The sequence below is a fragment of the Zea mays genome, chromosome 4 (genome assembly GCF_902167145.1).
Source record: "Zea mays cultivar B73 chromosome 4, Zm-B73-REFERENCE-NAM-5.0, whole genome shotgun sequence".
In the NCBI taxonomy this organism is placed as follows: Eukaryota; Viridiplantae; Streptophyta; class Magnoliopsida; order Poales; family Poaceae; genus Zea; species Zea mays.
Genome location: NC_050099.1, coordinates 247,709,234 through 247,729,248, shown reverse-complemented (window position 1 = coordinate 247,729,248; position 20,015 = coordinate 247,709,234). Strand labels below are relative to the sequence as shown.

Sequence of the window (20,015 nt, the reverse complement as noted above, 5' to 3'; positions counted from 1 at the left end):
TTGTTTCGGTGCTTTCTTAGTATCCTTTTTATGATATTTGAGTTGTAAATAACACTTCCCCAATCGTGTTATCATTATAACTCAATGACATTATTAAAATCATATATATAAATCAATATGTTACTAATGGTTGCAATGTAATGGTGAAATAACTAGATTAAAATAACAAAATTTATATATGAGTAAGATTACAATAGATTTCGAAATATTTTCTCATAACAATATAACACACATTTGTACATAAGTTATCGTATTATTATACATTCCTGTTGTAACGCATGGACACTCATCATCTAGTAATTACTTTAATAACAAATAACTCTCCCACAAAACACCACAAGTCCACAACACCTACCATTCGCAGCTGCCGCCGCCAGTGCCGGTGAGAAGAGTAGGGAGGCGCAGCGCGGGGATGGACGGCGGCCTCGACGACGAGTGGGAAGCTAGCTTCCTCGACGAGGTGATACGCGCGACGGATGAGGCTGAGGCTGTCGTCTCCCGCAACCCTAACCCCACTCCCACCCCCGCGCCCGCTCCCATCCCCACGTATTATCCCTTGGCCGCCGCCCCCGTCTCCTACCTCCCAGCCTCTTCGGTCTCCTACATCCCTGCCGCTTCGCACCTCCGCTCCGCGATCAGCTTCTCCCCTCCACGGGACCTCTCCCAGAGGCCGCCGCTCCCGCCGCCGACCGCTGCCACCAGCACCAGGGATGCGCTGGCGACGGGGGCCGACGTCGGTCGCGACTTCTCTCCTCCGCCCCAGCTCTCCCAGCGCCCGGCGGCTGATGAGGGCAGCCTCGTGGCCTTCGCGGCGTCGAGCTCAGCCAGCGACCGCCGCTTCATTAGCACGGGCTGTGGAGAAGCGGGCGCGAAGAGGGAAGCGAGGGAGATCGAGAGGCTCAAAGTGATTACTTTCTGGCTTTTTTTCGTGTTTGGGGCGGAGCGGTTTTTTGCCTTTTGTTCCTAATGCTCTAATGCTCTTGGTCTTCACAACCGCAGAGAGAGCTGGACCGTGTCTCCAAGGAAAGGAATGAATTGGTGCGTACCTTGTGTTATCATTCGTGGCAGTATTATGTATTTCTGTGGATCCTTAGAACTGTACATTTTTACCAATCTTGTTTGAATCTAAATTGAGATGAGGTCTGATCTACTACTACTAAAACTGGTGCTGCTGACCAACTCTTTCTTTTACTGGTTAGTGGGGATTGTTTTTAGATAACTCAGTATGATCAGCAGGTGATGATTCTCTGTAATCTTGTTTGCAGAAAAATGAATGCACCGCGCTGAAAAAGGACAGAACAAAGAAAGATCTTCAAATCAAAGCTAAAGAAGCGGAGATTCAAAATCTGAAAAAAGCTAATGTGTAAGTACTACTGGTTTCATATGTACTCATTATTTCAGTCACCATGATGCTGACTGTGAGCTAACATACTAGTCATCTATCTGTATCTGAAGAATTTGAACATGTCTTGCTTCTTCTGAGCGAAGGACTGTGCGGGGGTGTTTTTTTTAAATATTACTTGAGTCACCATATATTGTTTTCTGCATCAGTTCCAAGGCTGTTGACACTGTTTTCTGCTTCAATTTCTTTTTTACTCAGCAGCTCCATGAAAGATGTTTGCAGTGCAGGGATGAACATTGATCAGTCCTTTCACGCCCCTGCAAATGAGGCTTTGCATACTGGGGTTTCTTCTAGGCGAACAGACAAGATGAGTGGCAAAGATAAGGATGCCCATTCATTGCGAGACGATCTCTATCTAAAGCAAGGGCATCAAACTGATTTACTTGAGGCTTTAGAACTGAGGCGTCGCACCATGATTGATAACGGTAAGATGTTGTGCTCATTTTGTAGCTGACACTAAATTTATTAACCCCCTACCCTCTGAATCTTATCGATGGTTGGCTTGAACAGGAATGAGTACATCTGGAGTAGTGTCTCTGGAGGTAATGCCCTAGCTTATTGTGACCATTTTATGTCACATATCTAGTGCCAAAAACTTGTGTAAATTATATTTTTTGTTATGTTGATAGGAGGACACCCATTTTGAACCAAGAAACGCTACATGCAAGGAAATTAAGGCGATAGGAGTCCAGACAGATAACACATCTGACAATGAACATCTTGACTGCAAGAAATTATTGGTTGAGCGTATATCTGGTAACCTACGTGCAATGTGGGGCATGTCACCTAACAGTTTATCAAGCAGGAATTTGATATCAAAGATCAATGTTTCTTGTTCAGAAGAAATTTTGTCACTTCTCCAGCATACGAGATTGTCAGACAACTGTGAACCCTCTTCTCAAGCAATCTCCTCCATGAATGAAGCTATTTCCCAACTGTATGACACGTTCATTAAGGTGAGTACCATGTAATAAGTGCCTTTTTTATTTCCCTGTTGCAGTTCATTAAGGTGAACATGCATTTCAATGGTGGTATGCATTTTCTGTTTGAAATTGAGCCTTAATGTCATAGTCTTGTGATGCAGAAGTGACTCATGTGCTTTTTACTTTGATCTTTCCCCCATATTTTATATATCTGGACTGATATAAGACTTGTATTTTAGCCACAAGACGTCCTAAATTGACTGAACATGTTAATTCAGTATGACAGTATCTGCATATGAAATGCCACATATGTTTTCTGCATTTTAAGTAGCCAGGATCTAAAAAAATAGCAAAAAAAGCTTCCATCTTTCCTTTTAGTCATGCCATTTAAGTTGACTAAAATGATTAATTTAATTGTTCATTTTGGCAGATGAATAGTGGGAAGATGTCAATACAAACTTTCCTTGAAGCATTGCTAAATCTATGTGCTTTTGATGATGTAAGATCTGAGACTCCAATATTCTCCTTTCGTTTGTAGCATCGATTTTATTTTGTTATTTCAGATGCTCTTAAATGGATATGTTTGTGTGCTTCCTTATTGGTTAACTAGCACTAAACATTGAGTAAATTTCACAGAACTATAACTATTGTGATCTAATACCGATAGATTTGCAAGTATTTTGACATGTATCACAGCAATAAACTATTTTAGGCAGCACTTGATACTATAGAACTACGATTTTCTAATAGCTACCCACTACCCAGTGCCAAAACAGTTGTAGTTATGTGAAATTTACTTTTAAATTAGTGGGAGCTATCTTGATGTGGTGTTGAGGTTCTCAATATAAATCTTCGTAACTGTGGGGAAGGAAAATGATGGTTTCTAATGTTAATACTGATAGACAACAATTTAATTTTGACTAAGTTCCATTTTAATCATGCACCTTATTGTGAAAACTGGTGACTTTAGGCATCATAGGTCCAGTAGTTTAACTAATAAGGAATGAAGGAACCTGCAAAAAAAACTATTCCCTATTTGCAGTGAGTATGAAGCAATGATGTACCTTTTAGGTTGATTTTTTGTGAATAATAAAAGGGTGAGCAGTTAATTGATGCAGACTTGGGAAAATACTAGCAAAACTGGTTCAACCGTGTTTAAACATCGATAGCACATTAGAGCTGTCTCACTGAGTCACCAGGTCACAGGTTTGAAACAGATTCTCCGCATTTATGGTGGAAGGCTTGCCTTGGTTTATCCGTTCCCCAGATCTCACTCATGTCTCATGTGTGACAGTGGGAGCCTTCGGTACTGGGTCTGCCCTTTTTGTACTCATCGCTTTGTGACTTTTGTTTAAGTTCTCATAGCGTGAACCCATCAGATATATACTATTGCTAGAGAGTTGAAACAATAATGATGAATGAATACATTTTAATTATATTTGCTACACTGTTGTAATTGTTTTGCTATATATACCTGCTAGTCTTTCCCCTTTGTTGTGGATTGTGATGTTGGACTGAATAATGCTTTATTTTCGCTTTGTTTGACATGCTATTCATTTTTACCTTGTATTTCAGGCTGCTATAGTCAGTAGAACTTTGAGGGTATTCCTCAAAGTTTTACAGCACTTACTGCAACATGGAGCCAAGTCTAGTGAAAGGTATGCTTTGCTCGTGCATGGAATACATTTCTACTAGTAGACATCAACTGTGGTGCTTAGGTGTAGCACTGAACTCGAACAGTAATCAACTCACAATATATCAGATAGAGAACGAATCAAAGTTTCTAGTTCTTGTAAATTAATATTCATAATTTTTCTCTAATTCAAAACTTGGCCTTGAATATTTCCCTAGATCTAAGCTGTAAATCATGTTTTTGGGCTGCTATTTTATTTCATTTGAAATGCTGACATGGTTTCCAAATGAAATAAACTGGGTAGATCTAAGCTGTAACTCATAGGTTTTGGGCTGCTATTCTTTCTTGATCTGTAAACCTTGTTTTCCTTTCTGCTCCAGTTTTTAAATGTTAAAAGTGAAATGCTGACATGGTTTCCAAATGAAATAAACTGGGTAGATTTTTTGATGTCGGAAATGCTTCTACCCAAGGGTGGCTTGCATAATGTTCTTTTTTTTCTTGTTTACTATTGTAGGTTCTCATGCTTATGAACTTTAATTTGATTTTTCTCAGTGTACCCTCAGGAACAATGTTTCTGTTGAACCATATGTTAACGTACTCATGGAGAACAACCACAAAGACTGTTCGACCTTGTTGAGACCAGTGGATGCAGAAGATTCATTGAGACTGCATAATATGTTTCTTCCTTTTACTTTCTGGAGTTCACTTTTCACTGGCATGCTTCAAATTGGGGTCAAGTACTCACAAGAGACAATTCGTACTGATGCATTATCCATAATGATTCTCATTGTAAGGACAACAGATCCCATAGAGGAACGCCAGAAGTAAGCAAGCATCTGAATGATGATTCTTTTGTAGTCACTTGCTATGTTGGATGTTAATGATATAATGCTGCTATTTTCAGATTCGGATTTACTTCAGTAATGACGAGATTGCATCTGCTATTGCAGAAAGAGAACGGATTGCTTGTTAAGAAGCATTCTGTGCGTCTACTTTTCTTGCTTCTGAATTGTAAGTTTTTGTGCTTATATATTTGATTTCTTCACACTAGCTTTAGAACTAAAGATGCTATCATGCAAGAACTGTTCTTGCCAGGTGAACACTACAATGTGCGCACCACATTCTGTGGACTAGCTACTTGGTGCCCTTGGTTTTGTCTTTTTGATGATGTTTTTGCCTGGTTCTTGGGGACATCCCATCCTGCATAAGCATAAGATTGTCTCCAGCATATCGTGCAATGGTTGTGCATAACAATGTTTTACACTGTAGAATGTACTGTTCATGTTCATAGAGTGAAGTTTGAAATATGAGATGTGATAAGAGATAGAATGAGTAAGCTGTTAGAGACAGCCTTAGGTAGTGGAGCCTCTTTTTAATGGTTAGATGGAAAATCCTGATTTGTTTGTTGGTGTTTCTAGTGTTATTTGTTTGTACTTTTTACCAAAGATGTTTGTCCCACCATGTCATTTGACATGCTTATATAGAATTAAGTTCAGTTGTGGGATCGGTTTGATGTAGATTCCTTGTTAAAATAATTTTGTTTTCAATTTCAAAGATATTTTAAATATGTTGCACTTATGTAACTTTCTCTGCCTTTAACCCTTGCAATCTCAACATAATTTCTGTTCTGTTAGGCCCAGTGATGTTGAAGTTGCTGTGTAGTGGAGGCAAAGACGGCTCCAAACAGATGGGATCGGAAGCTTGTGAAAGTAATAGATCACAAGAAGTCATAAGCTCAGTTCTTGTGGATTTATCTGATTGTTTGACATGTGGGGAAACTTGTTCTCTGGTAAGCTACTTATCTTTTTTAGTTATTCAGGATGGAAATATGCATTTGTACATCTAGCTAGATTCTATTCTTCAATACCTGCCAGACATGGATTGAACATTGCGATGGTTTTTCACCTGTCACCGGTAAATATAAGGCGTTGCATGTTATTCCCTGAAAATGGCTAGCTAGAGACTTCTTTTAGATTCAGTGCAACTTGTTTATTTGACATTAGTTAGCTGAACAGCCATATTTTCCAGGGGATTGAGCTTTGCAGGCTCGTCATCATTCTGCTAGCTTATATAGCTTCCAGTGGCAAATTGGGATATGAGGTGCTTTTAGTTCCAGTGAGTGCCCGTGGTGCCAGTTTTTTGGAGATGATAATGGAAGTCCTTGCATCGCAGATGCAATATGAAACACGAGAGTTACTAAAAGAAAGGTACATCATACTTGGCTACCACAGTCTTGTGCGTTCCTAGCTTGTTGTATCACAGCATGAGTGTGGAGACATCACTGAGTAAATTCTAGACGTGCCTATTCTTCCCCTTTTTGCGGGCAACTATCTTAAGCTGCACTCCAAGTTGCTCTTAGCTGCCTATGAACAACTCGTGTGCAATTTGTTGTGGTATTAATGCAAAAACTGTTTTTGCAGATGTTTGGTGATGAGAGAAGCTCTTATCCTGCTAAACCGGCTGGCATCACACGCAAACTATTCGAAACCAACCTTGGAAGTGCTGACGAGAAGCAAGTTATGCGCGACCTGGACGATCGATGTTGCGAACCGGCTGCCCCATACGTGGATGGCAAATGATCTCGCGGAGCTGGCCCAGAAATTCAGGTCGCGAGTGTATGCTTTCATAGAGGAGAAACCCTTGACAAGCGACGGTACCAATCTGGGCGCTTCTAATAAGAGATGAGATACCCAGGACTGGCGCAGCCTGAGGTAGCTTGGGTAGTAATATGGAAAGCATATTGCTAGCGGCTCGACAAGTTTAGTTTCTTTTTTTTCCCTTACTGACACTAGGGTTTTGTTTAGGAGTTAGACTGGCTTGGCTGGGGCGAGTCGCTAGCTTTTGCTGGCGGTGTACAGAGGCGAATGCTTCCTCGCCATTTTTGAGGGGGAGGGAGAATGTAGTTGTACTACGGCAAGTCCTTGGGAACGTACATCATAATTGTTGTTTGGACATCATCTCATGGCTTTGGCATTGACCATCGCAGCTTTTTTGAATTGAAAGTTTTAGTTTTTTTCTTACCAGGATGATCTGACTGTAAGCAATTGAGGATATTGGATGGGTTTGTTGGTTGTGAAGTATGGGTGGATGCCTGTTTGAATGTACTAGTTAATAGATAGTTGGCTAAAAAGTTGCTAGTGAAATTAGGTGACTAACCATAGTTGTCTAACTAATGAGTGGTTGAGGGTGCAGCTAAAGCTAATAGTTAGTTCGACTATTAGCTGAGTGTGGATGTTTCTAACTAAAAGTAGCTAATAGTCAAATTATTAGTTAGATTGTTTGGGTATCTCTAAGTAATTTTAACATAGATTGTTTGGATATTTGTAACTAATTTTAACCGTGATATTTGAGAATACAATAGGGTGTTTGGGAATAGAGGTAAAATCTATGAATTCTATACTACGGCGTTGCTAATACTGTAGTTGTTTCAAAGTTTTGTAAACTTGGGTCCCGACCTCAGTTTGCTGAGTTTCCTCGCCTTGGAGCCTGCCACCAGCTCAGTCCCGCTCCCTGCCTGGGTGCCCCGTTCGCTGCCCAGGAGCCCCATCGTCCCGCGGCCAGGAGCTCCATCGCCCGTCGCTTAGCATCCCGACGCTCAAGAGGCCATCGCTCGGCCACACGCGCTGTAAACTGTGTTTCTAAACACCTCTATGTATCGGATATTGTGGTATTTTAAAATTGTGTTATTTAAAACTGAGCTTATGTCATGGCTTTGAAATACCGTGGTTTTGAAAAACTGTGCTCCCAACTATTAGCTCTAGGGTGTGTTTGAATGTAGGTCTAAGAGGCCAAGAGTGCCATGCCAAGCTATTTTAGTTGGTATTTGGTTGTAGGTCAAATTTTGGTCATGCCAATATAAATCTATGCCAATTTTTAGTCAAAACCAAGACCAGCAAATTGGCTGCCAAAATTTGGCTTGGCCCCCAATGCATTTTGTTCACAAACCAAACACCAAAACTTGAGCCAAATTTTGGCTTAGTCCAGCTTTGTTAAGCTACCAAATTTTGGTCGGGCTTCTTTGGTCCACAACCAAATAGATCCTAGTTCCTTTGAACATGACCTAGGACATTTAAACGAGACCTAAATATAAATGCTGAGAGGCCCAACCCTCTCCCACGGCCTAATAACAGCCCAAGACGGGCCGGTCCAGCCACCCCTTTGCTCCCACAGTATACATGTACATGTGGGCCGGCCTGGCCCGGCACGGCACAGGCCCACAAAAGCACGGCCCATAAAGGCACGGCCCACAAAAGCACATATCTAATTATGGGCCGTGCCGTGTCAGCACGTGTGCCCAGTCATCGGCCCACGGCACGGCCCACAATTAGTTATGTGTGTCAGGCCGGCCCAAATAGCCCAAAATACCTTAATGTGCCAGACCGGCCCATATACATACAACAGTAATACATCAACAAAAAGTATAATATATATATGACCAAAATAAAACTAAGATGTTTTGTGGATGCACATTATAAACCTTTGGTCAGAAAGAAAAAAATATTACAACTAGCTCACAAATAATATTCAGTTCTCTGTTTAGTGTTTAATTGAGTACTATACATCTATACAGAATACATATACAATGATCATCATCACTATTCACTATCCATATCTAGGTATTGGTTCTCGATGGCTTAATGAAGCTCTAGATTCTCCAAGTTATGCTAGTCATGTGGGCTTTGACGGACCTTAAGTTAAATACTGAGTCTATATTTAGTGGGCCTCGGTGTGCCTTAGTTAAATGGGCCGTGCCAGGCCGGCCCGTGGGCTTGACTTGAGGCCCAGGCACGGCCCACAATATGGGCCGTGCCGGCCCAGACCCACAATTAGGTTGGGCCGTGCCAGATATGGGTCGTGCCAGAAATTGTGTGCTTTGGGCCGGCCTATTAGGCACAGCACAAATGTACACCTATATCCCACAGTCGCAGACTCCCCCCCAGTCGAGGCGGCAGCACATACAACTTCCCACAGGAGACCAGTGGCGCGGCGTCTCCCATCCCCCGCCCCCAAATTTGTTGCGGCGGGAGAGCCGGAGAGGAGGCAGCTCCACAGAAACAGAGAGCGCATAACCGGCGGCGTTGGCGGCGATGAGGATCGAGGAGGTGCAGTCGACCTCGAAGAAGCAGCGCATCGCCACCCACACCCACATCAAGGGACTCGGCCTCGACGTAGCTGCCCGCTCCTGCGCTCCTCCTCGCCCTGTTTTTTTCTAGGGTTTTAGCTTCTCTGTGTCTGCGTACTAGTTCCTCACTGTTTCCCCCCTTCGTTTTCTTATTATGGGAGCGGAGCAGGCCAATGGGATGGCGATTGCGTTGGCGGCGGGGTTCGTGGGCCAGGCGGCGGCGCGCGAGGCGGCCGGGCTGGCGGTCGACATGATTCGCCAGAAGAAGATGGCCGGCCGCGCGGTGCTCCTTGCGGGTCCGCCCGCCACGGGCAAGACGGCGCTAGCGCTCGGCATAGCCCAGGAGCTCGGCAGCAAGGTCCGTGCGTTCGGTTGCTCATTTTTCTCGGTCCTCACACGAAGCAGCTGTTCATTCATTTGGTGGTAAAGGGAGGGGTTTATTTCTCCCCCAAGGTCCTGCCGTTGTATGCACATTTGTAAGAAAGAGGGCCAAATTTAATCTACTGGTTTTCTATATTGACTGGTAGTACCAGATTTTTATCTACTCAATTCTTCTATTTGACCATGAGGATATGTTCTGATAACTATGGACTATCCTCATTTAATTCTCTGTTTGACTGTTTATTATAGATTTTTCTCGAAAGCGCTCGAAAGCTCAAGAGAGCTGCGCGAAAATATATTAAGGAGATAAAGGTCCAAAAGGACCCCAAGATACAAATAAGGCCGCCCTACGGCGGCCAATAACAAGCATAAATGAAACCATCCATGACAAAAACACTGCTACAAAAACAGCACTACAGCTATCTAGCTAACAGGGAGACCTGGGATGGGGGCAGTAAGCAAGGACAACTTCTTTGCACCAGCCATAACCCAAAGATCAATCTCCAAACCAACACTTCTAATAGCAACAGCAACACTAGGACTCTTATTGTCAAAAACGCAGCCATTGCGATGTTTCCAAAGGGTCCAAACACCAAGAATGACAAGAGAGTTAAGACCATTTCTTGCAATCCCAGGAATCTTGGATTATTACCCTATTTGGTGAACAAGAAGCTCTGCATGGGCACACCGCACACCAAAAAGTTTAGCTAAAATTCATAGAGTTCTTGAGGTATTTTAGCATACCTAATGTCATTTTAGCTGCGTGGTTCAAGTTTTGTGTTCAACTAGCTGAATTGGTGTTCTAGGGGGGACAGTCTGGTAAAATGTGCTTGCCGAATTGGTGTTCTAGGGGACAGTCCGATAAAATGCGCTTGCTGAAGTCACTGTAGCACTTATGTTATAGTCTAATGTTTCCTTCCTCTATCACTATACAATGCAGGTCCCTTTCTGTCCTATGGTAGGATCAGAAGTGTACTCCTCGGAGGTCAAGAAAACTGAGGTGCTGATGGAAAATTTCCGTAGAGCTATAGGTTTGCGTATAAAGGAAAACAAAGAGGTTTATGAAGGAGAGGTAAGCAATGGATATATGCCCATGTCCAAGTTAAACGAATACTAGGCTATAATTGCATTAGTGATTTCCTTTATTTATCAATGGTTTTCATTATCGCTTTGATAGCTGATGTTCCACTTCGTGCTTCTATAATAAATTTACCATTGTTAGTCTATAATAAATTTACCAGTGTTGCTCTGTTCCTAGGTTACTGAACTTTCCCCAGAAGAGGCTGAGAGTACAACTGGTGGATATGCAAAAAGCATTAGCCATGTAATCATCAGCTTAAAGACTGTTAAAGGGACTAAGCAACTGAAGTTAGATTCTTCAATTTATGATGCTCTGATCAAGGAAAAGGTAACTGCCTGCTTCCTTGCCTATCCTGTTGGTGTAGACTTTTGAATCAAGTTTTTACTCTTCTATAACAATGGGCAGTCTAGTTGTTTCTTACTTGAAATAATGTCTTGATCAACATTTTAAATCTTCTGTCTATTGATAAATTACCCTGGGAAAATTTTATGCTAACTCGCTGTCATATGTACTGGTGCTGAGTGGCTCCTCAAACATTGAGAAAATGCACTATATTTGCATTTTGGGTTACTGTATCTATTTTGCTATCTTCATTTGTTGCTTTACGTTACTCATTATCTGCATATGGATATAGGTGGCAGTGGGTGATGTTATATACATCGAAGCAAATAGTGGAGCAGTGAAAAGAGTTGGTAGATGTGATTCTTTTGCTACAGAATACGATCTTGAAGCTGAAGAGTATGTTCCTATCCCCAAAGGTGAAGTCCATAAGAAAAAAGAAATTGTGCAGGTATCATTCTGATGCTATCTTAGTCTTAACATTTCATTATTTTCTGCAGCGATCTTTTTTCACACAGTGGCTCTTTGTTAGTGAATGTTGTCATGATTAAAACAAATATTTCCATTGTTGGAACAGTACTCCTCAAGATGCGACTTTGACCGATAATTCCTATCACAAATTGTTGCCAATAGTTTCCTTCACAAAATGTTGGCGGAAAGCTATAAGAATATATTATTGCAAGTTGATATGTTGATGATAGCTTGTTACAATCATTTTTTGCTACAAAAAATATTCATGTGCTTTCCCTGCAAAATTGCTGGCCGCCTTGTTCATCTTTTTCTTCTATAATGGAAGCTCCGCTTGTGGTCTGCAAATCAGCTAGTTGGGTGGTAGTATAAGATGGTCACACCAGATTTCCAGAACAAATATTGAAAAATCATAGGGCAATGCTAGTGACTGTCGCTTCCTTGTAGAATAATATATGCATGAATAAAGGTCACAAAAAACGGTTATGTGCATCACCATCGGCCCTCAGCCCAAGTCCTACCAACAAGAATCTCTTAGAGCCGATTAACTTGGTTCTATCATTGCTGCTTCTGCTACTGTTACATACTCCCTCCGTCTACAAATGTTGGTCGTTCTCACTTTCCAAGGAGTCAACCATTTAACTTTGACCACATTTATATAAGAAAATATTAATATTTATAGTACATAATTAGTATCATTTGATAGATCTTTGAATCTATTTTTTAGTAAAATTATTCGAAGATACGAATGTTGCTAAGATATTCTATAAATCTAGTCAAACTTAAGAAAGTTTGACCAGCACAAATACCATACTACCATAGTGACAAACATTTGTGGCCGCAGGGAGTAGTAAATAAACAGTTGAAAGTTTGCTGTTAGATTTCCTGATTGTTTATTATCACAAGGAGCATATTTTTCTAAATGATTTTTAATAAGAATTAATGCTTGTATTTGCGTCTCAACATGGAGGCTTCATGTGCTCTTGTTCTGAAGAGGATCTAATCTTCTCACCGATGTATGCAGGATGTCACACTTCATGACCTTGATGCAGCAAATGCTCAGCCACAAGGTGGCCAAGATATTTTGTCCCTTATGGGCCAGATGATGAAACCACGAAAGACTGAAATCACCGAAAAACTACGCCAAGAAATTAATAAGGTTTTCTTCTTTTTGACTACCATTTTTTTTAGTTTCTTAGGCAGTATCAAATTTGGATAACCATATAAGAATTTTCAGCTGGTTTTTAATTTTATATGATGACAGGTGGTAAATAGATATATCGATGAAGGAATTGCAGAGCTTGTACCTGGTGTTTTGTTCATTGATGAGGTATTACTTTATTGCACTTGTGACTGAAAAATCCACCTGTCCTGTCCTAACAAAAAAAAGTAGGAAACACATTGTTGATAAACATTTTATCCGCCTAATGGAGCAGTGCCACAATTGTTGAACTTGATTGTGTCTGACTGTCTTCTGGTTATTCAAAAATCAATTAATCAATTATCTTTTTCAGGTCCACATGTTGGATATCGAATGTTTTTCTTATCTTAACCGTGCATTGGAGAGCCCATTATCACCAATCGTGATACTTGCTACAAATAGGGGAATATGTAATGTAAGGTAGGCAGTTTATTTGCCAGACTACTCTTGCAGCTAAGTTCAATACCCAGCATAAATCTGTACTTGTCTACTAAGTTGCACCATGATTGATTGATTACTTTATTAATGAATCGTGTAATGATTTTGTACAGAGGAACTGATATGACAAGTCCACATGGTATACCGGTGGATCTTCTAGATAGGCTGGTGATTATTCGGACAGAGACATATGGCCCTACTGAGATGATACAGGTTCTTACTTATTTGGGGCGTTATTTCTATCTGTTGTTTTTCCTGTGCAGAATTTTCATTAATCTTTGTTTGCTGCCCTTTACAGATATTGGCTATCCGAGCACAAGTGGAGGAGATTGATATGGATGAAGAAAGTCTTGCTTATTTAGGCGAGATCGGACAGCAGACATCTTTGAGGTTAGATTTTGTATTGTTCTTTGGTATTTTCCATGCATTCGATGGATTAGTTTTCAAATAAAATATGAGTTCAAAGATGCAAGTCCTTGGAAGTTAGGCATGCATCTCCTAGTTGCAGAATGAAACCCTAACCCTACTCAGGGTTGGGTGTGCATTAATATAGGCCAAGTAGCTGGGTCAAACCCATTACACAGAGGGATAAATATGTAATTACGAGGGGACTAACCCTAAAACCCTAACGAAGCTCTAACACTCCTTGACCTATGGTTTGCATTACTCTTAGAATAGATCTCACTGTAGTGTTTGATATTACAAGCCGATTTCTCATTCCATCCCTCAGCTCCATAACTAGAGAGTAATGATGGTAACAGATCTTATTCTCTTTGCAGACATGCTATTCAATTGATATCACCTGCCAGCGTGGTCTCAAAGACTAATGGAAGAGAGAAAATCTGCAAGGTATATCTGCCGAGCTTTTGTTCCTACAAACTGATCCTTGTTCCCGCAAGTCTTATGATCTCTAAGCTTATATATGTTCCCTATCAGGCTGATCTCGAGGAAGTCAGTGGGCTCTATTTGGATGCCAAATCCTCGGCTCGGCTGCTCCAGGAGCAACAAGAAAGATACATCACCTAGATTTGGATCTCCTGTCGTGGAAGTCTCGAAGAGAATGTAGTTGCCAGCTCGAAAGTCATCTAGTGCATTGATCTGCTTCACAGGTTCATAGTCTACTGGTCTTGGAGCGAGCACATTTCGGGGGGAACGGCTTGAATTTTGCAGTGCCTGCTTGTGTTAGTCTCCAGAGAAGACTTGGTTCCGGCATATTGCTCGTTCACGCACTGTTCGCTGATTAGATTGGTCACCGGTGCAGGAATTGCCGTGTGTGTTTTTATCTTGCTCATCGGTGTCCGGAGTCTGCCTCCACGGGTTGTATTGGCCCGAACCCTATCTTTGTAACCATGGATAATGGATAGGATTCTTACAGAATGCAACTTGCATGGCTTTATTATTTCTAAATGTCCATAAAGCATAACGAAATGTTTCTACAACATATAAGACCTCCTGCCCAAATTAAAATTCGTTTTAGATTAGATAATTAGTAGGTACATACAATACTTGATATATATGTTTTATGTGTCTTGATTTATTATCATCCGTTTGAATATATAGATATAAAAAGAGCTAAAACGACTACTCCTTTAGTTCAAAAATGAACTAGCGGACGTTCATTTTTTCTTTAGGGTCAAAAATGGAAAAAAAAAACTTAGTAATGATAGAAAATTAACTAATAACCAACCTATTGCTTCGTATTGTCGAGATCCTAACTAAGAAATAGTCACTATTGCTTCGTATTGTCGAGATCTTAACTAAGAAATAGTCACTATGTGAATAAATACATCTATCAGAAATGAGTAGATCTATCATATAGTTGTAGCATCCACATTAGACAAAATGAACTAAAGAAGAATTTAGAATTTAAGTATCTTTCAGTATCTAAGTATAAATACTAAGAAAAAAAAACAGAAAGAAGGATTGATTTGTGGCAATAGATGTCTTTCACATACAACTAGAAAAAAGTAATTTCCTTTTTGAATGGCAGTTCCAAAAAAACGTACTTAGATGTCAAAAAAGCGTATTCGTAAAAATCTTTGAAAAAGACTTATTTTTCCATAGTACAATCTTATTCTTTAGCAAAATCAAGATCATTTTCTAGGGGCAACGAGCATCCAAAACCAAAAGGTTTTTTTCTGCGCAACAAGCAAACAAATAATAAGATTTTAAAATAATCTGAATTGAACTATCCAAAAGAAATTTCAATTATTTAATATGAATGAATAATTCGGATTAATTAATAAATGTACTTTTATGTGTCGAATTCCTCGGTACAATATTCTTAGAACGAATCCCTCCATTATCATTATATTGAACAAAAGTTTTTGATTGACATATTCGAGAGCGGAGGTAGTACTATTTTAAGATGAAGAAAGTATGTTTCAAGGTAGACTAACATTCATGTTGAACGACATGAATCGTTTGAGATAGTCTATTATATTTTCGTTCCTCACTTTCATATTTTGTTTGTAAAATAGAATTAGTTGATTCATCATTATTTCATTCTTCATAGGATTATAATACCTATAATTAGTAATAATATAAAGAATGAGTTTATTTCACTAAATTTATAGGATAAACTTATTATTTTATTTAAAATAGATTAATTCTTCAAACCAAACAAACACCCGATAGTGTCGAATTTGAAATGAAGGCATGGTGGACGGTCCAGAAAAGCTGACCGCAATTGTTCCCGTGACGTTGTTTTTCCTTTCATGGACAAAGAAAAGGAGAGCTGATATTGCTGCACGTAGTGTGTGTGTGTTTTTTTTATTCCATTTGGATTTGGCTCTGGTCGTGATGAGCAGTCACTCAGTCAGGAATGTCTGGCGCTCCAGGCTGCTGCTGCTTCATGTGTTGAGCATATCAGCAAGCACCCCAGCCAGTCAAACGCTCGCTGCCCTGAGTCGCCGCAGCTGCTAGCTTCTGCTCTTGCCATGCACGTGACTGTCGGTGTATCCAACATCCAAGGAAGAAGAGAACCCTCTCCCCTCTCCGGCCATGCATGAGGGATGACAGCGAATCGATTCTAATTAAAGTTGGATTTCCTTCCTATGCTGCGTTCCACAACGTTCAAGAGAATGAATATATAAGCAATGTGCATTCCAAAAGAATCCTGAGCTAAAAACGGGTCAGGACTCGCTCCCAGGCTGGTGGCCATCGGAATCAGGCTGCTTCCTGTAGCCGCCGTCTCCGTCGCCGTCGTTCTGTTCGTTCATATCAGGAAGCGAATCACTACTGGCAGCCCCCAGCTTTTCCTGCGTACCAACATTGAGGCCAACAGGTTTTGCAGAGGAAAAAAAATGAACATCTGGAAGAAGAAAAAAAGGCATCGGGCCATCTAGCGTAGCTGAAAAACTGAGAACTAATAATGTGAAATGACAGCATCAAGACTGGCAAACGAATTATTTATACCTTTAGGGAAGCGTTCTGTGAAAGTAGCTGTTCGTACTCCTTTCTGATCCGCTCGAGCTCGGCCCTCAGCGACGAGTTCTCCGACCTCAGAGCCTCAGCACGTTGCCCAAGCTCCTCACACTCAGCCTGGAACAACCGAACAAGACCCATGAAAGCGTTGGACGAAATTTCTCTTGGGTCTCTTAGAAGATGAAATTCAGCTAGCAGGGTGGGTGTCAGCACGAGGGTTGCACAGCACCTGTTTGCGCAGCCGGGATCTGCGAGCGGACTCTCTGTTTGACTGCTTCCGCTTCTGCTTCTTGAGCTCCCTTTCATCCTGAACAATTTGCACGTGATACAAACACAGTCTGTGGTGAGTAGAATGTATTTTTCCTGCATTGGTGTGCATACAAAAGCACTTACATAAAATGTTTTGGTACATACAATTGTAAAGTTAGGACTGTACCCATTGGTCTCCTCGAGCTGAACCAGCTGGCGCTTTGCCGTGCGCTGCGGGGACAGCCGCAGAACCCGGAGCTGCCCAGTAGTCCACTCCGATATTCAGGTTAGCTGCCGTGGAGCTAGGAACTCCTCCGACCATTGCACCCGGTTGCATTGGAAGCATCGCCATGGTTTGGTTTACCACTCCTTGCGATCCTGAATAAGACATGCCGTTCTGAGAATTGCCTGCACATTGACAGGACATAGCCATCATCTTATTAAAACATGCATGCAATTCTACTGGTATTTATCATTTGGAGAGAAAAAAACAGAGAAAGGTCCTCAGATACCCACCATCTTCCTTCCCATCATTGTCCTTTGAGTGTGAATCCTGCAACAGAAAAAAAATGTTAAGGAGTCTGAAAGAAGTGGTGCGACGCTAAAGAGATTTGTGCACTGCAGATCAATCTCACGTTTTGAGAATTGTCGTCACTTCCTTCGCTCTCACTCTCGCTTCCACTCTCACTGCAGGTAGAAAAGTACGAGGTGATTAGGTTGTGGACGAATTACACAAAATCTGTAACCTACACCAACAAATAAAAACCTGTGCGAGGTAATCCCGTTGGCGGATGGAGCAGACGTTCTGCCAGGCTCGCTTTTCCCTGAAATTGTTACCAGAAGTCTAATTTAATCTCCTTGCTCCAACTGACTTTGATAATGAGCTGTTCACCTTGGAAAAGACGCACCATTCATTTCCGGAGCGCTTGGCGCAGCTCCCTGAAAGGTATATTTCAGGATTACATGAAACGGTGATGGCCAAAAGGGAATAGCACAGTTAGTACTTACATGAGTTTCAGCATGCCCATTTGTTGGCATAGGATAATGGCCAAATGGATGCATGGCCTGCCAGTAATTTACTCACCATGCAAAAAAATATGTCAGCCAAACAAGGATAAAAGGGTGTGTGTGTGTACATTAGCTAGCATGTAGGTCAAATTTGTTAGGCATAAAAAGTGCATACAGGAGGTGTAGAGGGATGGGCATATACTGTTCCAGGTGGATACATCACATAAGGTGGTGGTGGCGGTGTCCCGTAAGGTGGCACTATGGGCTGCAATCGAAGGACATTGCTTTCGATCACATATGAAAAATCACATGTTCTCGCAATATATAACACATAATACAGATCAACGTTAACAGTTGTAGCAGAGAACAGAGGGGGGCCCTGGGGGCAAAGTTTCAGATATAGGAAGCACCTGAGCCCCCCACATGTATGGATGGGCCTGTGGATTTGCAGCAACGGTAGGGGGGAAGAACGCATGCGGTGGAATTGCTGAGTAGGCCTACCAAGATTTTTGACAAGAGATAAATCCATAAAGGAAAGGAGAATCGCTTGATGAAAATAGAAGGTATATGGAAAATGTTTCCTTCCTAATTAGTAAGGGCATGTTTTATATGGAATAACCTGAAAGCTGGGCCATTCAGGGTACACTGAAGCTGTTCCACTGGATGTGGTGGTAGCTGGAGGTTGATCCTGAAAATAAGGAGGTAAGGAACATAAGAAACAAAAGCATCATGTTTTGGCCTAGTTGGATATTTCCTTCTGCCACAATAGAAATAAAAGCATCGTGTGTTTTTTCACAATAGAAACAGAATTCGGTACTTGTATTTTTTTATTAATCCATAATCAAAGCATCAATCCATGTCATGCAAAACCTATTCAACATGTTTCCAAACTTGGCCGCAGCAAAATCACGGAGTATTAAAAAAGTGTCATTATATCTAGTAAACACCCTAAGGTTACTGCACTAGTAGGGAAAAAAGTGGCCATTGTCTCTTAAGGAAAATAACAGGAGCACAGTTAATCACTGACAGTGCCATTTATTTATCAAATATAAAAGCGTGTTATCACTGTTTGAAGTACTTGTTCTGACGCCTTTGAAGCCTTCGAGGGTGTGTTAGGGTCATTGCTTCCCATCGGTTGACCAACAATTCTGGCTGATCAGTTTCCCCAATCACTCTATTGCAACCGAAACACCAACACCTGCCGTCTTGAACAGAACAGGTGTAAGGCTTCCTGTTGAATGTTGAACGAACCCAAAAGAAACAAACATTGAGAGGCAATAAGAAATTATGTTAACAGGAAACAGATACTCTCTCCCTCACTCTTCGTTTGAAATCTCAACGTGTATTCCATCTCGTTAGGACGAGGTTTGGGGCTCGAGAGGAAAAAGTATGTCTTTATCCAACAATTACTCCATTATAATGTCATCATGTGATATGAAACCATAATTAAAAACAGGCGTGCTTTAATAAGAATCTATGTCTCACAAAAATCATGCACTAATGTAGTAGGAGTGGTATCAGATTGTCCGCCGGCCAAAGCCCCGTCCAAATAAAACGAAAAAAAAAAACACTCCGCCGATGGGCAGCAAGAAAACCGCTACACCGAATTCGAGATGACCGGCTGTTGGCAGCATATAAACGTGTAGATGGAAATATGGAATGCAGGGAAAGCGAGAGATGACCCAGCAGAGCGGGGTCATAGCACGTACTCGCCTCACAAGTCCCAGCCCCCCCCCCCCCCCCCCCCCCCCGGGAGACAACTAGGCAGGCGAGGCGTCTCGCGGCCGCACGTGGAGAGGCCACCGGAAAATGCAGCGGCGAGGGCGAAGGCGGCCGGGGCGGGGGCGGAATCCTTCCTTCGTCGACGACGAGAGGTCAGAGTAGGGGAGGAGGAGGAAGATGGCGTGGACACGGTTCTCGGTGGACCGTATGGGCCGTCTCCAACCGAAGCGGGCGTGGGGCCCACGAAGGGGCGATGATGATTGGAGCATGGGCCTTTCGTGACCCAGCCAGCCCCGCGACGATCTTTGATTGGTATAGGAGAATTGGATGGGTGGATAGGCCTGGCTGGGGCCCACCTCGAGCGACGCAGCAAGCAACCGCCGTCTTTGCAGCCTGGCCACACCTTCTAGAATATTCGTCACTATTCATTCTAACTAGTGATATATAGCTACATGATATACTGCATAATATTGTCTCCATCAAATAATTATTATTAAATTATTGGGAAGGGGAGAAAAGGTAAAATAAATTGGACGTGTGGTGTGTGAACCTTTTGATTTTTTTTTTCTAAAAAAAAAGAACGAAATATAGTAGTGCAAGTTTACCCTTGTTCTTTTTTAAA

The 20,015-nt window shown here is 41.7% G+C and overlaps 3 protein-coding genes across 15 annotated transcripts; 2 read left to right on the top strand and 1 right to left on the bottom strand.

Annotated features, from left to right (window-relative positions):
* The first annotated feature begins 297 nt into the window (after positions 1–297).
* LOC103654951 (protein dimerizations) lies at positions 298–7,035 on the top strand. Of its 7 annotated transcripts, none has more exons than XM_035967576.1 (13): positions 298–904; positions 1,000–1,038; positions 1,266–1,363; positions 1,604–1,827; positions 1,913–1,944; positions 2,032–2,358; positions 2,756–2,824; positions 3,901–3,983; positions 4,522–4,782; positions 4,863–4,969; positions 5,593–5,747; positions 5,987–6,165; positions 6,379–7,035. In XM_035967576.1, exons 1-13 carry the CDS (start codon positions 413–415, stop codon positions 6,641–6,643), a joined length of 2,331 nt encoding a protein of 776 aa, XP_035823469.1. In that variant the 5' UTR covers positions 298–412; the 3' UTR covers positions 6,644–7,035. The 7 variants fall into 7 exon arrangements, 3 of the variants coding, with proteins under 3 accessions (XP_035823469.1, XP_008679982.1, XP_035823470.1); XM_008681760.3 differs by having other exon boundaries at positions 328–904; positions 1,601–1,827; XM_035967577.1 differs by having other exon boundaries at positions 342–904; positions 1,625–1,827.
* Positions 7,036–8,965: 1,930 nt separating this feature from the next.
* Positions 8,966–14,392, top strand: LOC100191624 (RuvB-like protein 1). Its single transcript, NM_001137053.1, has 12 exons — positions 8,966–9,126; positions 9,250–9,438; positions 10,402–10,533; positions 10,720–10,869; positions 11,177–11,332; positions 12,374–12,508; positions 12,614–12,679; positions 12,864–12,970; positions 13,102–13,201; positions 13,287–13,378; positions 13,768–13,837; positions 13,925–14,392. The coding sequence occupies exons 1-12, from the start codon at positions 9,046–9,048 to the stop codon at positions 14,012–14,014; spliced, it is 1,368 nt and encodes a 455-aa protein (NP_001130525.1). The 5' UTR covers positions 8,966–9,045; the 3' UTR covers positions 14,015–14,392.
* Positions 14,393–16,003: 1,611 nt separating this feature from the next.
* Positions 16,004–19,625, bottom strand: LOC103654950 (transcription factor HBP-1a). Of its 7 annotated transcripts, none has more exons than XM_008681757.3 (14): positions 19,381–19,625; positions 18,750–18,869; positions 18,291–18,359; positions 18,082–18,168; positions 17,847–17,936; positions 17,672–17,728; positions 17,572–17,602; positions 17,430–17,487; positions 17,299–17,350; positions 17,180–17,216; positions 16,851–17,071; positions 16,644–16,721; positions 16,406–16,531; positions 16,004–16,248 (listed from the first exon to the last, which is right to left on the bottom strand). In XM_008681757.3, exons 2-14 carry the CDS (start codon positions 18,801–18,803, stop codon positions 16,123–16,125), a joined length of 1,086 nt encoding a protein of 361 aa, XP_008679979.1. In that variant the 5' UTR covers positions 18,804–18,869; positions 19,381–19,625; the 3' UTR covers positions 16,004–16,122. The 7 variants fall into 7 exon arrangements, with proteins under 7 accessions (XP_008679979.1, XP_035823466.1, XP_035823467.1 ...); XM_035967573.1 differs by having other exon boundaries at positions 16,851–17,041; positions 18,750–18,902; positions 19,381–19,617; XM_035967574.1 differs by having other exon boundaries at positions 17,672–17,742; positions 18,750–18,902; positions 19,381–19,612.
* Positions 19,626–20,015: the final 390 nt, after the last annotated feature.

Coding starts and splice junctions, on each gene's coding strand:
- LOC100191624 (NM_001137053.1), top strand. CDS start 9,046: ATGAGGATCGAGGAGGTGCAGTCGACCTCGAAGAAGCAGCGCATCGCC. Junction 10,534..10,719: donor AAGAGGTTTATGAAGGAGAG/GTAAGCAATGGA, acceptor CTCTGTTCCTAG/GTTACTGAACTTTCCCCAGA. Junction 13,838..13,924: donor GAAGAGAGAAAATCTGCAAG/GTATATCTGCCG, acceptor GTTCCCTATCAG/GCTGATCTCGAGGAAGTCAG.
- LOC103654950 (XM_008681757.3), bottom strand. CDS start 18,803: ATGGGAAGCAATGACCCTAACACACCCTCGAAGGCTTCAAAGGCGTCA. Junction 17,603..17,671: donor ATGGGCATGCTGAAACTCAT/GTAAGTACTAAC, acceptor TATACCTTTCAG/GGAGCTGCGCCAAGCGCTCC. Junction 16,249..16,405: donor CACAGAACGCTTCCCTAAAG/GTATAAATAATT, acceptor GTTGGTACGCAG/GAAAAGCTGGGGGCTGCCAG.
- LOC103654951 (XM_008681760.3), top strand. CDS start 413: ATGGACGGCGGCCTCGACGACGAGTGGGAAGCTAGCTTCCTCGACGAG. Junction 4,783..4,862: donor CCCATAGAGGAACGCCAGAA/GTAAGCAAGCAT, acceptor TGCTATTTTCAG/ATTCGGATTTACTTCAGTAA. Junction 5,748..5,986: donor GTGGGGAAACTTGTTCTCTG/GTAAGCTACTTA, acceptor CATATTTTCCAG/GGGATTGAGCTTTGCAGGCT.